The sequence below is a fragment of the Schistocerca cancellata genome, chromosome 12 (genome assembly GCF_023864275.1).
Source record: "Schistocerca cancellata isolate TAMUIC-IGC-003103 chromosome 12, iqSchCanc2.1, whole genome shotgun sequence".
NCBI lineage: Eukaryota > Metazoa > Arthropoda > Insecta > Orthoptera > Acrididae > Schistocerca > Schistocerca cancellata.
Genome location: NC_064637.1, coordinates 160,708,809 through 160,728,294, shown reverse-complemented (window position 1 = coordinate 160,728,294; position 19,486 = coordinate 160,708,809). Strand labels below are relative to the sequence as shown.

General features: G+C 42.0%; 1 protein-coding gene across 1 annotated transcript in view; it reads right to left on the bottom strand.

Moving 5' to 3' along the window:
- LOC126109788 (synaptic vesicle glycoprotein 2A-like) overlaps nt 1-19,486 on the bottom strand; it is a 74,721-nt gene that overhangs the window by 24,612 nt on the left and 30,623 nt on the right. Inside the window, exon 5 of the mRNA XM_049914846.1 lies at nt 17,229-17,470. Within this exon, the coding sequence (XP_049770803.1) occupies nt 17,229-17,470 (242 nt within the window). The remainder of the gene's footprint in view (nt 1-17,228; nt 17,471-19,486) is intronic.

Here is a 19,486-nt window from a genome sequence, read left to right as displayed (position 1 = left end):
TCTTCATAGTGGTCTGCCGGTACGAAACCATTCTTCTAAGACAAAACAGGTGAAAAAAAAGACAGAAAAGTAAAATGAGATTGAAGAGTAGGAAAGGTTGTGACTCTGTGGTACCAATACAGAACCCATTTTGAAAGCTATCATCTCGAATGAAACACCTACTTTTAGAAAGAAAAGGGAGTTGCGTGACATACCAGACACACAGAGAATTACACGAGAAAAACAAGAGAAGAAAATATGTGGAGGAGAACAACCGCAGAGAGGTGTGAGACTTGAGTGGAGTACCAGACACACTAGCGCAAGTTACGAGTAAACAAAAGTGGTTAACTTGGTACCAGCATGTAATGCCAAGAGGTAGAAGTTGTTCTAGCGACTGTGTTGAAAGGTAACGTGGATGGGGTAAGGTCAAGGGGAGGACTGACACAAACACTGGTAGATAACATGGCCTGCTTCGAACTGGTGCAACAATTCATGAACCAGTCCGTTTCTATGGTGTAAAAAAACCGCCATGGTACCTGAGGCTTTCCAGTCTTAAGATTACCATTCCTTACAGAGCTAAGTGGTCTTCAGCTTACCATATAATACATAAAGAGTAGCTCGTAGTTTTTGCAGACGCAAGAGTTATAATTAATCGTGTTAAACACGGCAACAGAAGATATTGGTAACGAAGCCATATATCTTCTAAGCAAGAAGCAATGAGCAGAGTAGAATATTCAAGATATTTGGGTGTTCGTACTAATGAAATGCGAACTGGAAGAAACATATTGCCGAACTGCTGAAACAACTGAGCCCAGCAACTGTTCCTCTTCGGATACTTGCTAATTTGGAAACAAACAAATGTACGTCTTAAGATATTTTGCATATTTCTACTCATTAATGGCACATGAGATATTTTGCTGGGGCAACTCATCACTTAGGAAGAAAGTATTGGTTGTACAAAAATGAAATAGGGGAAAGAGTGTCACTGAAGTGATACAAGATTTGGGGTGGGCATCATTTAAACAAAGCCATTTCTCATTGCGGGGGCGTCTTCTCACGAAATTTCAATCACCAACTTTCTCCTCCGAATGCGAAACTATTTTGTCGACGTCGACCTACATAGGGAGAAACGATCGTCTACATCTACATCTACGTGATTACTCTGCTATTCACAATAAAGTGCCTGGCAGAGGGTTCAATGAACCACCTTCAAGCTGTCTCTCTACCGTTCCACTCTCGTACGGCACGTGGGGAAAACGAGCACTTAAATTTTTCTGTGCGAGCCCTGATTTCTCTTATTTTATCGTGATGATCATTTCTCCCTATGTATTTGGGTGCCAACAGAATGTTTTCGGAATCGGAGGAGAAAACTGGTGTTTGAAATTTCATGAGAAAATCTCGTCCCAGCGAAAAACGCCATTGTTTTAATGATTGCCACTCCAATTCACGTATCATGTCTGTGACACTATCTCCCCTATTTCGCAATAATACAAAACGAGCTGCCCTTCTTTGTACTTTTTCGATGTCATCCGTCAGTCCCACCTGATGTGGATCCCACACCGCACAGCAATACTCCAGAATAGGACGGACAAGCGTGGTTTAAGCAGTCTCTTTAGTAGACCTGTTGCACCTTCTAAGTGTTCTGCCAATGAATCGCAGTCTTTGGTCTGCTCTATCCACATTATTATCTATGTGATCGTTCTAATTTAGGTTATTCGTAATTGTAATCCCTAAGTGTTTAGTTGAATTTACAGCCTTCAGATTTGCGGGACTTATCGCGTAATCGAAATCTAGCTGACTTCATTTAGTACTCATGTGAATAACTTCACACTTTTCCTTATTCAGGGTCAGCTGGCAATTTTCGCACCACACAGATATCTTATCCTAATCAATGTGCAAGTCGTTTTGATCACCTGATGACTTTACAAGACGGTAAATGACAGGTTCATCTGCAAACAACCTAAGACGGCTACTCAGATTGTCTCCTAACGTAGATTAGGAACAATAGAGGGCCTATAACACTTCCTCGGGGAACGCTGGAATTACTTCTGTTTTTCTCGATGACTTTCCGTCTATTACTACGAACTGTGACTATTCTGACAGGAAATCACGAATCCAGTCGCACAACTGAGGCGGTACTCCGTAGGCACGCAGTTTGGTTAGAAGCCGCTTGTGAGGAACGGTGTCGAAAGCCTTCTGGAAATCTAAAAATATGGAATCAGTTTGACATCCCCTGTCGATAGCACTTATTACTTCATGATTATAAACAGCTAGTTGTGTTTCACAAGAACGATATTTTCTGAATCCGTGCTGACTATGTGTCAATAAATCATTTTCTTCGAGGTACTTCATAATGTTCCAAAACCATACTGAAAATCGACGTTAATGATATACGCCTGTAATTCAGCGGATTACTCCTACTTCCCTTTTTGGGTATTGGTGTGACTTGAGCAATTTTCCAGTCTTTAAGTACGGATTTTTCTGTGATAAAATAAGGACATCTGAGCTCGCGCAGAGAGATACAGATGTTCGTTTTTTCTGCGCTATGTACAGGATTGGAATAACAGGGAATTATTGTGAAGGTGGTTAAATGAACCCTCTGCCAGGCACTTAAGTGTGATTTGCAGAGTATCCATGTAGATCTAGAGCAGTGAGAATAGTGTGTGCTGTGGTACTGACAATAAACCTGTGGACGCCTCTTCAAGAAGAAATGCATATTAATAGCTGCTTCCTCATACGTAAATTCTCTAGTAAAATTAGTCATAAATAATCCATCATAATTTGAAAAGAATGGTGCTGTCAACAGCTAAACAACTAAAAGAAAAAAATCGAACTTGTGCAAGTAGCAACGCCTCTCTCAGGGTTCCGTACATACTTAATTATGTACATAGATGGTTCATCTTTGGGTTCTGGTAAGTGAATTTGCAAGTATCAATATATAAAACTTAAATGGCCCAATTTTTTGATTGCCTTGACTTAGAAGCTTAAAGATTTTACACCGGCAAGGGACCGTAGACTTCCTAGTAGACGGACAAACAGGCAGACGACAACAAATATATAAAAAAATGACGTGATATAACTGCAAAGTAACAGTTCTCGGATTTTTCCCTTGCTTCTGCAGTGAAGCCTTGCTTCTTGCCAAATTTCATGAGTATAGGTCAACCCTATATGTTTCAACGAATGAGTTTCAAAGTTGTGACATAAACGCCCGTATGTTCTGACTGTGTGGAGTTCGAAGCTTAAATTTTCTATGCCGCCAAGGCATGGTAGAGTTTAGTGACACACAATTCAACTTGATACCTCTACCTTTTCCTGAGAAAAAGGACTCTTTTTAACAGACGGACATAAAAATGATCCTATAAGGGTTCCGTTTTTACCGGCTGAGGTACAGAAGGAATGTTCTCGTTTTTGCTAAGAGTGTCAGTTGTTCAAGAAAGAGACAAGTATGGGGCTGCAAAAATGTTCGATGATCTGATCAACAACATGAGCAGTGTAACAAATACGAAAGAAAATTTGAATTTTGGCTTAAAATCAGTTCTTCTGGACAACAGCTGAAAATGTTTGTTTTTAAATCTGTGTTAAATATTTTTTTTGTATCAGTAGTTGCATGACTAGAGTTAAAGACTAAAGTGGTCATTATTATTACTTTTTACACCACTCCTCACAACCCGTAAATTTTCAGCATGTGGCCGTAGGTGACGTATAACGTACGACCTCACGTTATATGTTACGAAGCCAAAGACTTTCAACATGTTTACCACACGAGAGAAAACTGCACGCTTTTTCAAATAATGAAGTAGATACTGTGTTGTAGGTGGCTTTTCAACCCGCCTGGATGGCCGCGCGCGTTAGTACCCCGCGTTCGGGATTCTGGGAAGGGCGCCGGTGCGGATGGAATTTGCCCGGCGAATTAACGACTGTATGGCCAGCGTGGATGTGGATTTTGGATAGTTTCCAACATCCCGCAAGCTGAAAACCATGAGGTACACAAATTGCGTCCCAAGGGGAAGTGGTGGCGAGAGGAAGGGAATGTGGCCACCCTCTACCGATTCCAGTAATTAATTTACCGACCGCGTGAAGATATGAGATAAGGCCAAGGACAAAAAAAGAAAAACTGTAAGCCCCCTTTCATTTTATTATAAAAAAAAACCTGCGTGAACTACTTAAATCTAACAGCCGGTACATGACAACGAAAAAACGAATGTCATATTACAGGACATCCAATAAAGATAACTTGTTAAAAAGGCCAAGTTGTAAGTAGGCTGTTTATGTCTTCTTATTGGCAACGTTACGTAGAGCTCTGTATGAAAATCACTGGCTGTGCTGTGTGCAGTCTGTGGCTAGTTTGCATTGTTGTCTGCCATTGTAGTGTTGAGCAGCGGCAGCTGGATGTGAACAGCGCGTAGCGTTGCGCAGTTGGAGGTGAGCCGCCAGCAGTGGTGGATGTGGGAGAGAAATGGCGGAGTTTTGAAATTTGTAAAAATGGATGTCATGAACTGCTGTATATATTATGACTTTGATGATTATTAAGGTAAATACATTGTTTGTTCTCTATTAAAATCTTTCATTTGCTAACTATGCCTATCAGTAGTCAGTGCCTTCAGTAGTTTGAATCTTTTATTTAGCTGGCAGTAGTGGCGCTCGCTGTATTGCAGTAGTTCCAGTAACGAAGATTTTTGTGAGGTAAGTGATTTGTGAAAGGTACAGGTTAATGTTAGTCAGGACCATTCCTTTGTAGGGATTTCTGAAAGTCAGATTGCGTTGCGCTAAAAATGTTGAGTGTCAGTTTAAGCACAGTCCTGTATAAATTTTCAAAGGGGACGTTTCATATGGTGACCCTGCCAGGATACCTCACTGGAATCTTCTGATTTTTTCTTGTAGTTTGTGTAATTAGTGTAGATTTTGTTTATTGCTACTGCATAATTGTAGAGAGAATTTCCTTTGTAGTTGTAGTTTTTCATTGTTGTACACAGTTGTGGCATGCATGTAGATTTGCACCAAGTATTTCGCAGCTGCGCTTGCAATTAACTAGATATTATTTTCAGTGCTATGTTAATGTTTTCTCTTATTTTTGATCTTCAAATTGTGCTTTTCTGTGTTGTCGTGTGAAATATTGTGACAATAAGGGCGTGTGAAAAACGTAATACTAGGTTCCAAAGTAAACTGAGAAATGACCGTGAGGACGAAAGCAGTGTGTTAGCGCCACCATGTAATGAATTAACTAATACTCAAAGTAGTAATTTGGTAACTGTGCATAGGGAAATGGAGCGGGCGTCAAATAATGGAGTAGACAGTGAAACAGGTGGTGAACAGGGAAGCATTATCGATCGATCGGTCGGCAACAGCTCGCCTTAGGAATCGGGAATGACAGAACACAATATTGCAAATACTGTAGACTCAGGTTTTGGGTTCTCACCGTTTTCTCAAATGAGTCAAGACACATTTTCCGGTTGTCAAAATGTGAATGTTGCCGGTGCAAATTCACTGCCGAAAAGCACTGAGGAACATGTTTCAGACACCAGTGCATTGTTATTACAATTAATGCAACAAATGGGACAAAAGCTTCAAAAGTTAGACACAATGGAACAACACCAGAGACAAACACAGCAACAGTTGGACACAATGGAACAAAATCTTCAAAAGTTAGACACAATGGAAGAAAATCTTTCTAAAGTTAGACACAATGGAACAAAATCTTCGGAAATTAGACACCACACATGAACAAACACGTGAAGATTTAACTACTGAGTTACATAACATTGAATCGAAATGTCAAAAAGTCTGTAATGACGTAAAAACACAAATTTGTGAGCATTTTCAACCTATTTTTTCGCGGCATGAAAATGCATTACAGAATCACGAAGCAGCCATAAAAGAACTGCAAACCATTGTTCATGAAAATCATGAGACCTTGTGGGCTAAAATTGACTCAGTTGCATCTACCGATTCGGTTACACAACTTGCAAAAACTCAGGAAAACTTAAAGGACACAGTAGATTCGATTTCAACACAAATGGACACTCTGAAACTTGGTTCAGAAAAACAAACTGAGGAAATGTGTTCACTATCAGAGAAAGTAGCCGAACTTTCGGATCAGGTCACTAACTTATCTACAAAGGTAGATGATGATCTGAATGACACAAGACCTGTAGCCATCACTGACACAGAAGAGTGCGAACAAATCAGGAAATTCAAACAAAATCAGAATCAAATTAATACGCAACACCAAAGAGAAATCCTGGAAGTACAAGATCAGCTGACACAGGTAATACAAGAATTACGTATTTCAGAGGCCACTCGCGCTCCAATACGGGAAGAGGGACATAGATATACGGAACAGCCACAAAATAATAACTCAGGGCACTTCGGAAATTATGAAAGAAATTGGCAAGGTACACCGAATTTTGAGATGGAACCGCCGACACGACATAACAATGACCGATATGCTACTCGCCGACACGATGATTTTGACTATAAGCTGTTCATTACTACACGTAAATTTAAAACATTTAAGAATTCTGGCAACGACATTCATCCACAAGCATGGCTCCATCAATTCTCTCATTGTTTTCCTCCCAACTGGTCGTTTGAGCACAGATTAGAATTTATGTGTGGCTACTTGGAGAATGAACCAGCTGTAAGAATGCGATCGGTCATTCACGATTGTCACAGTGAAGGGGATTTTTATCATGCCTTCCTCTCAGCATATTGGTCTCAAGCCACACAAGACCGAGTAAAACATGGCATCATAATGATGAAACATTTCGAACAATCTGAATTTTCCAGTCTTGTGAAATATTTTGAAGACATGTTGCACAAGAATCAGTACCTGTCAAACCCACACAGCCCCTCAGAGCTCATCCGCATTTTCTTAATCAAATTGCCTGAACATTTAAGAAATATTATTTTGGCAGGACGTTGCAAAGACGTCATTGAAGCTTTTCAGGGGCTCTTACTAGAACTGGAAATTGACACTGACAATCGCGGAACGCGAAAGCAGATGCACAACAATTACAGGTCACATCCGTCACAATTCCGCGATGATATAAATAATGACTGGACACAACAAGGCTATTCTTACAACGCAAATCGTGAACAAAACAGACACCACCCATATGACAACCAATGGCATAGTAATAGTTACAGAAAAAGATCACATTTACGTAGTAATAAATATGACAGAGACAATCATAGAAACAGACAATATGGTAACCAAAACAATTATTATCAAGGGAGACAGAATAACTTCAGACGCAACAGTTCAGTGCGCAGTTACGATTCAGGGAGAAATTCTCCACCACGTGACCGACAAGAAAGAAACTATGGAATCTACCGACATGACGACAGACGATATGACCGTAACGACAGACCTGAACTGCATCAGAACTGGCTGGATTTAAACAGGGCAGGGCCCTCTCGTCACGGTGAATTTGTTGAAGTTAGGTCTCCAAATCCCAATAACGACGCGCGCCAACAAAGGAACAGACAATGACTCGCACCGGAGGCTGCCGTGTGCGCCGGCTGGCTCAGAGAAAAATAACATAGACACTAACCTTGAGAAAAATTCCAGTATTCTTTACCGACGTATACCACATGATAATTGTGTTAAAGTTGAAACTCTGCGTACTAGGAAGAGCAAAGGGCTACACCACATTTCACATGTAAAACCATTTATTGACAGATAATCTGCTTTTTAACTTAGTCTTTGCAATTTTCACTTCACGCTACTTGTACAATTTGTCACACTGAGAAACTGTTAACATGCAACAGTGTTTTGAAGTTCAATATCCACTCAAGAACCAAGAGAACTTATTTAAACAGAAATTACGAATGCATTGTTATTGCAAACAGATGACACAGTGTTATTGTGTGTGTACATTCTTGCTTGTTAGTTGCACGATTACGTAACGACTATAAGGCTCACATACTTAGAACATATACTGGTACTGCTAATGAGATTCTAATGCAACATTTTGGTTTACTTGAAAATACATTCTGGATTTAAAGTACTTTCTGTGAGATACCAGATGAGACAGTGGTTAGTTTATGTGACAGCTACACGATTTTATCACGTCGCTACTAATGAGTGACAATTTACAATGTTGCTTTTGCGGTGTATCTGTTTTATATCTGCACAGTTTTTCTGAATTCTTCTAGAAAGTAAAACATGTTTAATAGTAACTTTTGTGGTATAGCTACAATGAGACAGCCTTTTCCATAGCACAACAATACGTTACAGCACAGTAATTTCTTCATCACAACAATAAGTGTAATAACTAAGATATCTATACGCAAAGCGTTTCACTTTTGTTTATCATGAGGTAAGTACATTGACTTCTGCAGAACTTAGCTTTCAGAGGACAATAACTACGACACTTCCACAGAGATTATCTTACAGCAAGACGCACATTTAGCGCTACAGGACACGTATTTGAGTGATTAATTTTGTGCTTAAAACATTTATTTTTAAAGATTTTTGAATTACAAAGAAAGTTTTCTGTGATACATTTCATTCCATTGCTGTAATCTGTAACACCTGAGGGTACAATTACAATAATCCTCAGGGGGGTACACGCTTACTTTGTGTACCATGTGTTTGGCAAGCACAAGGATCCCTAGCTAATATGGTATTTGCTTATACAACTTTACACATCGGTACCATATTTCTCCAACACAGAATTACACAGCCATCTGATTATTTAACAGAGAGACAAACATTTTTTTACTACATCAGTGACACATGTATACACAATTACACAGTTGGGTAACTTCACACTTGCAAAATTGTATTTTGTCTGTACTTTGTGAACTGTTCATATTTTTTTGGACCCATTGTGATATTATGAGAGCTTTGAATGATGTATTTGGTATGGGATCACGATTTTTAAAGTACGTTTGAGGCAGATGACACTTTTGACATGAGCAGAGTTTTTTTTTAATTATTGGAGGAAGCTACGACGATTGTGAGAGTTGACTGAGGTGTTCTGATGTTATTATTACGATGACTATGTGTATTATGCTGTTGCGGTATGTTTATGATTAATAAGCTGATGCTATATGAGTTATTTGATTAAGTTACGTATCTGTTATGATGAAATATTGAAGAAGTGTCGACGAATAAGGTAAGGAATAAGTGTTTAGGGACTCTGGTTTGTGAAAAAGGTTGTTGGAAACCAAGAATCGTACTTTAAGAGTTATGAAATGTGTGTAAATGCGTGAATGTATCACAATGCCGGCGAAAATTTTTTGGACATTGTTATATTTATAGGATTTTGTTTCTTCAGATCTGTAACGCAAATTCTTGAACTGTGAAATATTTTTATATGATACTGTCACTGTAGCGGAAACTGCTGTTGTAAATATTTTCGTAAGTAAGTTAAGTGACCACCTGCACGTAATGCGTCGTGGGCACCCAGCTGTGTCAGATGCCTGGAGAAAAAGCCATTAGGGTGTGCCGTTCCAGAGGCACAGGTAGAAAAAAAATGGGAGGCCATTTCCACGCTGTTGACATTCCTTTGTAGAAAGCATCGTAAATACAACTCCCTCAAACTTGAAAACATGATAACACTGTGGAGCTCTTAATTTATGATATTTACTGCAATGCCTAATGAAATGACGAGAAATATTTTTATGTCTATACACCTGATTATGACTACTGTCTTTCTAGTTGAGAGAAATGCCATATGGCTTGCTTTATGTATTTATTTGCTCATTTTCTTTAATATCTAGTTTCTAGCTGCACTGCGGCATTGTTTAAAATAAAATTTTATGAATGTACTAATATAGATATATTATGCCTACAGATCCAGTAAACAATAACTTTAAAAAAAACCGAAGGAGCACAAAAAGACATTTCCCTTCACAGGACTTGCATACATAATTTTCTTTTCAACTACTTGGTAATATTTTTCGTAGAATAAGTTGTGGTGCACCACTTTAATTACATAGACATTAAGATGTGAATATACATTTCCCTTATCTGCATTGTTGTTTTTACTGTAATATTTTTTCTGCTTGAGCTATGTCATGTTTAGGTATAAGTTACTGCTGTTTGCCAGGCATAGTGTTACTGAATTTGACTTTGTGTTACTCTGCTAAGCCAGTTTATTACTGATTTATTTTTCTTGTTTGCTGCTCATTGCATATTAGTTGTAATATTGTTGCTTACTTTGCCAATTTGAAATTTTTGTCATTGCTGTTCGTGTTAATTGTTTTATGCTGCTGCATTGCCTCATCCCTCAGTTTAGCATCTGAGCTCAGTAGATTTAAGTTAGCTTAAGAGGGGGTAGCCTATAAGAGAATGAGTTGCGATGAATTTGAAGAAATACACTGAGAGGTTATACGAGAAAAATACAGAAAGCACGCTTGGATAGAATTTTTTTTTTTGGCTGGAGCAAATGTCGAAATAAGAGGAACGATCTATGGAATGAAGTTTTGGGTGGGACTGCAGTACCAAATGTTACACTGAAAATGAACCCTGTCCTTTCCTTTTGTGTTATCCCACTATGTGTTTGGGTACCCTTGTGTATTTATGTTCTTCCTGTCTTTATATGTTTATCTGATAAGACTTATTTTGTAGAATTTTTCTAATACTCAGCTACATGAACTATGATGAGGAATACTGTTATCCTCAAATATACTTTGTATTAATATTATGTTATTTTCTTTGTAAATATGCTTAGACATTATTTATTCTGTTTTGTTTTAATGCCCATGTGTAAAGTTGATATTTCAAAAGTTATTCTGATCTTTTATGTATGTACTCATGTCATAATTCCTGTAACACTGATGTATATGTTATTTCGATTCTATTGTAAAGCCTGTACTACAAATGTTATCTGTATTGTTATGTTCTTTAATGATGTATTTTGTACCTTTGTAATTGTATTCTTATGTTATAAAATTGTAATTGATACCAGTTCATCATATTATTAACTTGTTAGTTACATTTCACTGCACACGTTTCTGTTGGTCATAGTATATAGACAATATGTGAGAAGTTGGGACTGTTAGTGTTTGCACGTGTGTTAATAATTCAGCAAGGGACTGGATAACAGCATTGCTGGTTCTAAGGACAAGTCCAAAAACTTTGTGAGTGCACAAGTGGTGATTATGGACTTGCTATATTGACTGCAAGACTCTTCAATGGTGATTGTGCACCTGCACAGTCACAACAGATGGCTGCTGGCCATCTCTACAACGACTACAGTGGGTCTGCATCTCTGATGACCCACCAATACCATTATTTCTACAAGGACTACAGTGGGTCTGCACCTCTGGTGGCCCACCAATACCACAATCTCTACAAGGACTACAGTGGGTCTGCATCTTTGATGACCCACCAATACCATTATTTCTACAAGGACTGCAGTGGGTCTGCACCTCTGGTGGCCCACCAATACCATACTCTCTACCAGGACTACAGTGGGTCTGCTCTGTGATGACCTACCTACCAATCTTCTTCAAAATGTCGAATGACTCTGCTGTGGGTTTGCTCCCTTGTGGCCCATTACCTGTCAGCATGTCAAGAGTCAGCACTGTCTTTCAGTTGGAAGGATAACACTACTTCTTCAAGACTGCATGGAAATCCACTACTTCCGTGTGAATTGTCTTTTACTGCTCAGACTTTGAAAAAAAAAAAACACTGAAATTTTACTGTGATGAACAATCTGGACTGTCTTCATGGACTGTGAGAAAATTTTAGCTTTTGACCAACATTGTATAAATAAGTCTGTGCATTTGATATCTTTCTTATTGTAATTACGAAAAATTTTTTTCAAATCATTATTGGCCACTGCCCAAAACAATTTGTAAAATTTTTTGTGGGGAGCATGGGGGCTATGTAAGTAGGCTGTTTATGTTTTCTTATTGGCAACGTTACGTAGCGCTCTGTATGAAAATCACTGGCTGTGCTGTGTGCAGTCTGTGGCTAGTTTGCATTGTTGTCTGCCATTGTAGTGTTGGGCAGCGGCAGCTGGATGTGAACAGCGCGTAGCGTTGCGCAGTTGGAGGTGAGCCGCCAGCAGTGGTGGATGTGGGAGAGAAATGGCGGAGTTTTGAAATTTGTAAAAATGGATGTCATGAACTGCTGTATATATTATGACTTTGATGATTATTAAGGTAAATACATTGTTTGTTCTCTATTAAAATCTTTCATTTGCTAACTATGCCTATCAGTAGTTAGTGCCTTCAGTAGTTTGAATCTTTTATTTAGCTGGCAGTAGTGGCGCTCGCTGTATTGCAGTAGTTCCAGTAACGAAGATTTTTGTGAGGTAAGTGATTTGTGAAAGGTACAGGTTAATGTTAGTCAGGGCCATTGTTTTGTAGGGATTTCTGAAAGTCAGATTGCGTTGCGCTAAAAATATTGTGTGTCAGTTTAAGCACAGTCCTGTATAAATTTTCAAAGGGGACGTTTCAAAGTACGTCAAAAATTCATGTGCAGTATAGTGAACATATAAGAGCTACATAACCTGTAAGCAGATCAGTTGGTGACAGCTGACAACTCTACAGTTCCGCGTTTCTGCGCGTGAGCAGACTTCAACAAACTCGTGATTGTAGAGTTCTGCAGTGGACACACTCGACTGCCCGGTAACGTCAGCGAGCTGCTCGCGATGGCGACGGCGGCTGGTTTACACGCATCAACCTCACGCGCAGCGACCATCGTCGGAAACAGCGAAACAGGAAACGTAACACGAAATCACGCAGCCTACAATATCCACCGAGGTGTGAAAAGTCATGGCACACCTGCTAATATCGTGTCGGACCCCTTTTGTCCCGGGATAGTGCAGCAAGTCGACGAGGCATCGACTCAACAAGTGGCTGGAAACCTGCTGCAGAGATACTGAGCCATTCTGTCTCTATAGCCGTCCATCCTTGCGAAGGTATAGCCAGCCGGTGCATGATCTTGTGTACGAACTGACCTCTCGATTCCCTTCACTTAAAACTTCCGAGCTGATAGGCCGTGGTCGAAGTATAAAACTGTCTCATGACGTTTCGTCTCCAACTGCGGGAGACATCCTCGGAGGTAAAACGGCGAGCTGCTTACATTGTATGACCTCTCGATTATATTCCATGAAAAATGTTCGATGAGATTAATGTTGGGCGATATCATTGCCCGGAACTGTCCAGAATTTTGTTCAAACGAATCGCAAGCTACTGTGGTCCGGTGACATGGCGCATTGTTATCCATAAAAGTTCCATCGTTGTTTGGGAAAATGAAGTCCATGAATGGCTGCAAATTATTTGAAATTTGGAATTTGTCTCGCTTCCCACGCCCGGGTTCCCGGGTTCGATTCCCGGCGGGGTCAGGGATTTTCTCCGCCTCGTGATGACTGGGTGTTGTGTGATGTCCTTAGGTTAGTTAGGTTTAAGTAGTTCTAAGTTCTAGGGGACTGATGACCATAGATGTTAAGTCCCATAGTGCTCAGAGCCATTTTTTTTTTTTTTTTTGAATTTGTGGTAAGTTCCTATGGGATCAACTGCTGAGGTCATGGGTCTCTAGTCTTACACAGTACTTAATCTAACTCACGCTAAGGACAATACACACGGCCATGCCCGAGGGAGGACTCGTACCTCCGATGGGGGAAGCTGCGCGAAGCGTGGCAAGGCGCCTCGGACCGTGCGGCTACCCCTCCGCAGGCCGCAAATGGTCCCTGAGCAACCGAACATAATCATCTCCAGTCGAAGAATGGTTCAGTTGGACCAAAGGATCCAGTCCATTCCATATATAACACAGCCCGCACCATTGTGGAGCTACCACCAGCTTGCATAGTGCCTTGTTGACAACTTTGGTGCATGGCTTTCTGGGATCTGCACCACACTCGAACACTACAATCAGCTCTTAACAACTGAAATCAGGGCTGATGTGAGCAGGCCACGGTTTTCCAGTCGTCTAGGGTCGAGCCGGTATCGTCACGAGCCCAAGAGCGTCGCGACAGACGATGTCGTGACGGCCGTGGTGGCCGTGCGGTTCTAGGCACTTCAGTCCGGAACCGCGCGACTGCTACGGTCGCAGGTTCGAATCCTGCCTCGGGCATTGATGTGTGTGATGTCCTTAGGTTAGTTAGGTTTAAGTAGTTCTAAGTTCTAGGGAACTCATGACCTGAGTAGTTAAGTCCCATAGCGCTCAAAGCCATTTGAAACAGACAATGTCGTGCCGTTAGCAAAAGAGTCAGTTGTCCAAATTTCGTGCCGCTGTCCTAAAGGATACGTTCGTCGTACGTTCCACATTGATTTCTGCGGCTATTTCACGCAGTGTTGCTTGTCTGTTAGCACTGACAACTGCACTCAAGCCTCCTTGCTCTCGGTCGTTGAATGAAGGCCATCGACCACTGTGCTGTCCATGGGTGAGAGGTAATACCTGAAATTTGCTGTTCTAGGCGCACACATGGAATGTAGTCGAATTAAGTCGGGTGATGCTGAGGGAATTAGATTAGGAAATGAGACACTTAAAGTAGTAAAGGTGTTTTGCTATTTGGGGAGCAAAATAACTGATGATGGCCGAAGTAGAGAGGATATAAAATGTAGACTGGCAATGGCAAGGAAAGCGTTTCTGAAGAAGAAAAATTTGTTAACATCGAGTATAGATTTAAATGTCAGGAAGTCGTTTCTGAAAGTATTTGTATGGAGTGTAGCCATGTATGGAAGTGAAACGTTGACGATAAATAGTTTAGACAAGAAGAGAATAGAAGCTTTCGAAATGTGGTGTTACAGAAGAATGCTGAAGATTAGATAACTAATGAGGAGGTATTGAATAGAATTGGGGAGAAGAGGGGCTTGTGGCACAACTTGACTAGAAGAAGGGATCGGTTGGTAGGACATGTTCTGAGACATCGAGGGATCACCAATTTAGTATTGGAGGGCAGCGTGGAGGGTAAAAGTTGTAGAGGGAGACCAAGAGATGAATACACTAAGCGTATTCAGAAGGATGTAGGCTGCAGTAGGTACTGGGACATGAAGAAGCTTGCACAGGATAGAGTAGCATGGAGAGCTGCATCAAACCAGTCTCAGTACTGAAGACCACAACAACAGGTACACACTAGACACTTTCGATAGCGAAATATTGAATTTCCTAACGATTTCCTAAGTGAAATGTCGCATGCGTCTATCTCCAACTACAATTCCGAATTACAAGTCCGCTAATTCCCGCCGTGCGGCCACATTCACTTCGGACACTTTTCACGTGAATGGTTCAAATGGCTCTGAGCACTATGGGACTGAACTTCTGAGGTCATCAGTCCCCTAGAACTTAGAACTACTTAAACCTAACTAACCTAAGGACATCACACACATCCATGCCCGAGGCAGGATTAGAACCTGCGACCGTAGCGGTCGTGCGGTTCCCGACTGTAGCGCTGAGAACCGCTCGGCCACTCCGGCCGGCTTTCACGTGATCCCATGAATATAAATGACTGCTCCGCCAATGCACTGCCCTTATATACCTTGTGTATGCGATACTGCCGTCATCTGCATATGTTCGTATTGCAAGCCTTTGACTTTTTTCATCATGGTGTACAAGGCTATGACGTCACGTACACTACAGTTTCCTGCCCCCCGCCATGTCCTTGCACCTGGGACCGACCTATTCTACCGATACTCCAATTGGACAGTGGAACCTCCGTTTAACAAACGTGTTTGGATAACGTCTTCTGGGCTATCAAGCCACGTCAGTTACAAAAAATTCTCGAGCATTCGACGGCTAGCCCTGCCATCGTCGTCAAGACTGAAACTACTGGCTGACCCGGCTGGCCCTATTTCCCGCTTATATACCTAAAATTGCACTACTGGCGATTACAATTGCTACACCACGAAGATGACGTGCTACAATGCGAAATTTAATCGACACGAAGAAAATGCTGTGATATGCAAATGATTAGCTTTTCAGAGCATTCGCACAAGGTTGGCGCCGGTGGCGACACCTGACATGAGGAAAGTTTCCAACCGATTTCTCATACACAAACAGCAGTTGACCAGCTTTGCCTGTTGAAACGTTGTTGTAATGCCTCGTGTAAGGAGGAGAAATGCGTACCGTCACGTTTCCGACTTTGACAAAGGTCGGATTGAAGCCTATCGCGATTGCGGTTTATCGTATCGCGTCATTGCTGCTCGCGTTGGTCGAGATCCAATGACTGTTAGCAGAATATGGAATCGGTGATTTCAGGGGGGTAACGTACTGGATCCCAACGGCCTCGTATCAATAGCAGTCGAGATGACAGGCATCTTATCCACATGGCTGTAACGGATCGTGCAGCCACGTCTCGATCCGTGAGTCAACACATGGGGACGTTTGCAAGACAACAACCATCTGCACGAACAGTTCCACGACGTTTGCAGCACCATCGCTGCGGTTACCCTTGACGCTGCATCACAGACAGGAGCGCCTGCGATGGTGTACTCAACGACGAACCTGGGTGCGCAAATGAGAAAACGTCATTTTTTCGGATGAAACCAGGTTCTGTTTACAACATCATGATGGTCGCATCCGTGTTTGGCGACATCGCGATGAACGCACATTGGAAGCGTGTATTCGTCATCGCCATACTGGCGTATCACCCGGTGTGATGGTATGGGGTGCCATTGGTTACACGTCCCTCTTGTTCGCATTGACGGCACTTTGAACAGCGGAAGTTACATTTCAGATGTGTTACGACCCATGGCTCTACCCTTCATTCGATCCCTGTGAAACCCTACCTCCAGATCTCTCACCAATTGAAAACATCTTGTCAATGGTGGCCGAGCAACTGGCTCGTCACATTACGCCAGTCACTACTCTTGATGAACTGTGGTATCGGGTTGAAGCTGCATGGGCAGCTGTACCTGTACACGCCATCCAAGCTCTGTCTGACTCAATGCCCTGGCGTATCAAGGCCGTTATTACGGCCAGAGGTGGTTGTTCTGGGTACTGATTTCTCAGGATCTATGCAAACAAATTGCGTGATAATGTAATCACATGTCAGTTCTAGTATAATATTTTTATCCAATGAATACCCGTTTATCATCTGCATTTCTTCTTGGTGTAGGAATTTTAATGGCTAGTAGTGTACGGCCGCTAGCACCGATTGGAGGAGGGCTGAAACGACGCGAGCATGGAAGGCGAGAAGATTTTATGCAGTCATGCCGCCGCAAAAGACTCCGAGGATACACAGCTATTTTTTCGCACATTGAATTTACCATTAACACCTGTGTTTACGGTTACAAAAAGATAAAGCGAAGGTCGCCTGTGTGAAGCGGACACCGCCCTTTCGTCTTACCGGGTAGTCGCGCGGCGGCAGGCCGGTGTTGGCGGCGAACATCCGGCGGAGCACGTCGATGGCCTGGTCGTGCCTGCCGGAGGCCAGCAGGAACTTGGGGCTCTCCGGCAGCAGGAACCACAGGCCGAAGAAGGTGGCGGCGCTGGGCAGCGCGCTGACCACGATGAAGACGCGCCACGAGCGCAGCGTGATCCAGCCGAGGGGAGCGGCCCAGGGCTGCGGGATGATGGCCCACGCCAGACCTGCCGACACGCCCACCACAGTCACCGTCCCGCCCACAGTGTCGCTCAGAAAGGCTGAGCCAGCCTTAGAAGTGACATCGGTGACCAGTATTACACGGTGTGATCAAAAGTATCCGGACACCCCCAAAAACATACGTTTTTAGTATTAGGTGTATTCTGCTGCCACCTACTGCCAGGTACTCCATATCAGCGACCTCAGTAGTCACTGTACATCGTGAGAGAGCAGAATGGGGCGCTCCGCGGAACTCATGGACTTCGAACGTGGTTAGGTAATTGCGTGTCATTTGTGTCATGCGTCTGTACGCGAGATTTCCACACTCCTAAACGTCCCTAGGTCTACTGTTTCCGATTTGATAGTGAAGTGGACAAAACACTACCATCTGGTGAGCACGATGTATGAGACAAGCGAAATACCCTCAGACTTCAAGAAGAACATAATAATTCCAATCCCAAAGAAAGCAGGTGCCGACAGATGTGAAAATTACCGAACTATCAGTTTAATAAGCCACAGCTGCAAAATACTAACGCTAATTCTTTACAGACGAATGGAAAAACTAGTAGAAGCCGACCTCGGGGAAGATCAGTTTGGATTCCGTAGAAATATTGGAAGCAATACTGACCCTACGACTTATCTTAGAAGCTAGATTAAGGAAAGGCAAACCTACGTTTCTAGCATTTTTAGACTTTGACAATGTTGAGTGGAATACTCTCTTTCAAATTCTCAAGGTGGCAGGGGTAAAATACAGGGAGCGAGAGGCTATTTACAATTTGTACAGAAACCAGATGGCAGTTATAAGAGTCGAAGGGCATGAAAGGGAAGCAGTGGTTGGGAAGGGAGTGAGACAGGGTTGTAGCCTCTCCCGAATGTTATTCAATCTGTATATTGAGCAAGCAGTGAAGGAAACAAAAGAAAAATTCGGACTACGTATTAAAATCCATGGCGAAGAAATAAAAACTTTGAGGTTCGCCAATGACATTGTAATTCTGTCAGAGACAGCAAACGACTTGGAAGAGCAGTTGAACGGAATGGATAGTGTCTTGAAAGGAGGATATAAGATGAACATCAACAAAACCAAAACGAGGATAATGGAATGTAGTCGAATTAAGTCGGGTGATGCTGAGGGAATTAGATTAGGAAATGAGACAATTAAAGTAGTAAAGGAGTTTTGCTATTTGGGGAGCAAAATAACTGATGGTGGGCGGAGAGGATATAAGAAAGAACAGAAATTTGTTAACATCCAGTATAGATTTAAGTGTCAACAAGTCTTTTCTGAAAGTATTTGTATGGGGTGTAGCCATGTATGGAAGTGAAACGTGGACGATAAATAGTTTGGATAAGAAGAGAATAGAAGCTTTCGAAATGTGGTGCTACAGAAGAATGCTGAAGATTAGATGGGTAGGTCACATAACTAATGAGGAGGTATTGAACAGGATTGGGGAGAAGAGAAGTTTGTGGCACAACTTGACCGAAGAAGGGATCGGTTGTAGGACATGTTCTGAGACATCAAGGGATCACCAATTTAGTATTGGAGGGCAGCGTGGAGGGTAAAAATTGTAGAGGGAGACCAAGAGATGAATACACTAAGCAGATTCAGAAGGATGTAGGCTGCAGTAGGTACTGGGAGATGCAGAAGTTTGCACAGGATAGAGTAGCATGGAGAGCTGCATGAAACCAGTCTCAGGACTGAAGACCACAACAACAACAACAACAACAAAAACAACAACAGTGAAGTGGAAACGTGAAGGGACACTTATAGCACAAAAGCGTTCAGGCCGACCTCGTCTGTTGACTGACGGACACCGCCGACAATTGAAGAGGGTCGTAATGTGTAATAGGCAGACATCTATCCAGACCATGACACAGGGATTGCAAACTGCATCGGGATCCACTGCAAGTTCTATGACAGTTAGGCGGCAGGTGAGAAAACTTGCATTTCATGGTCGAGCGGCTGCTCATAAGCCACACATCACGCCGGTAAATGCAACACGACGCCTTGCTTGGTGTAAGAAGCGTAA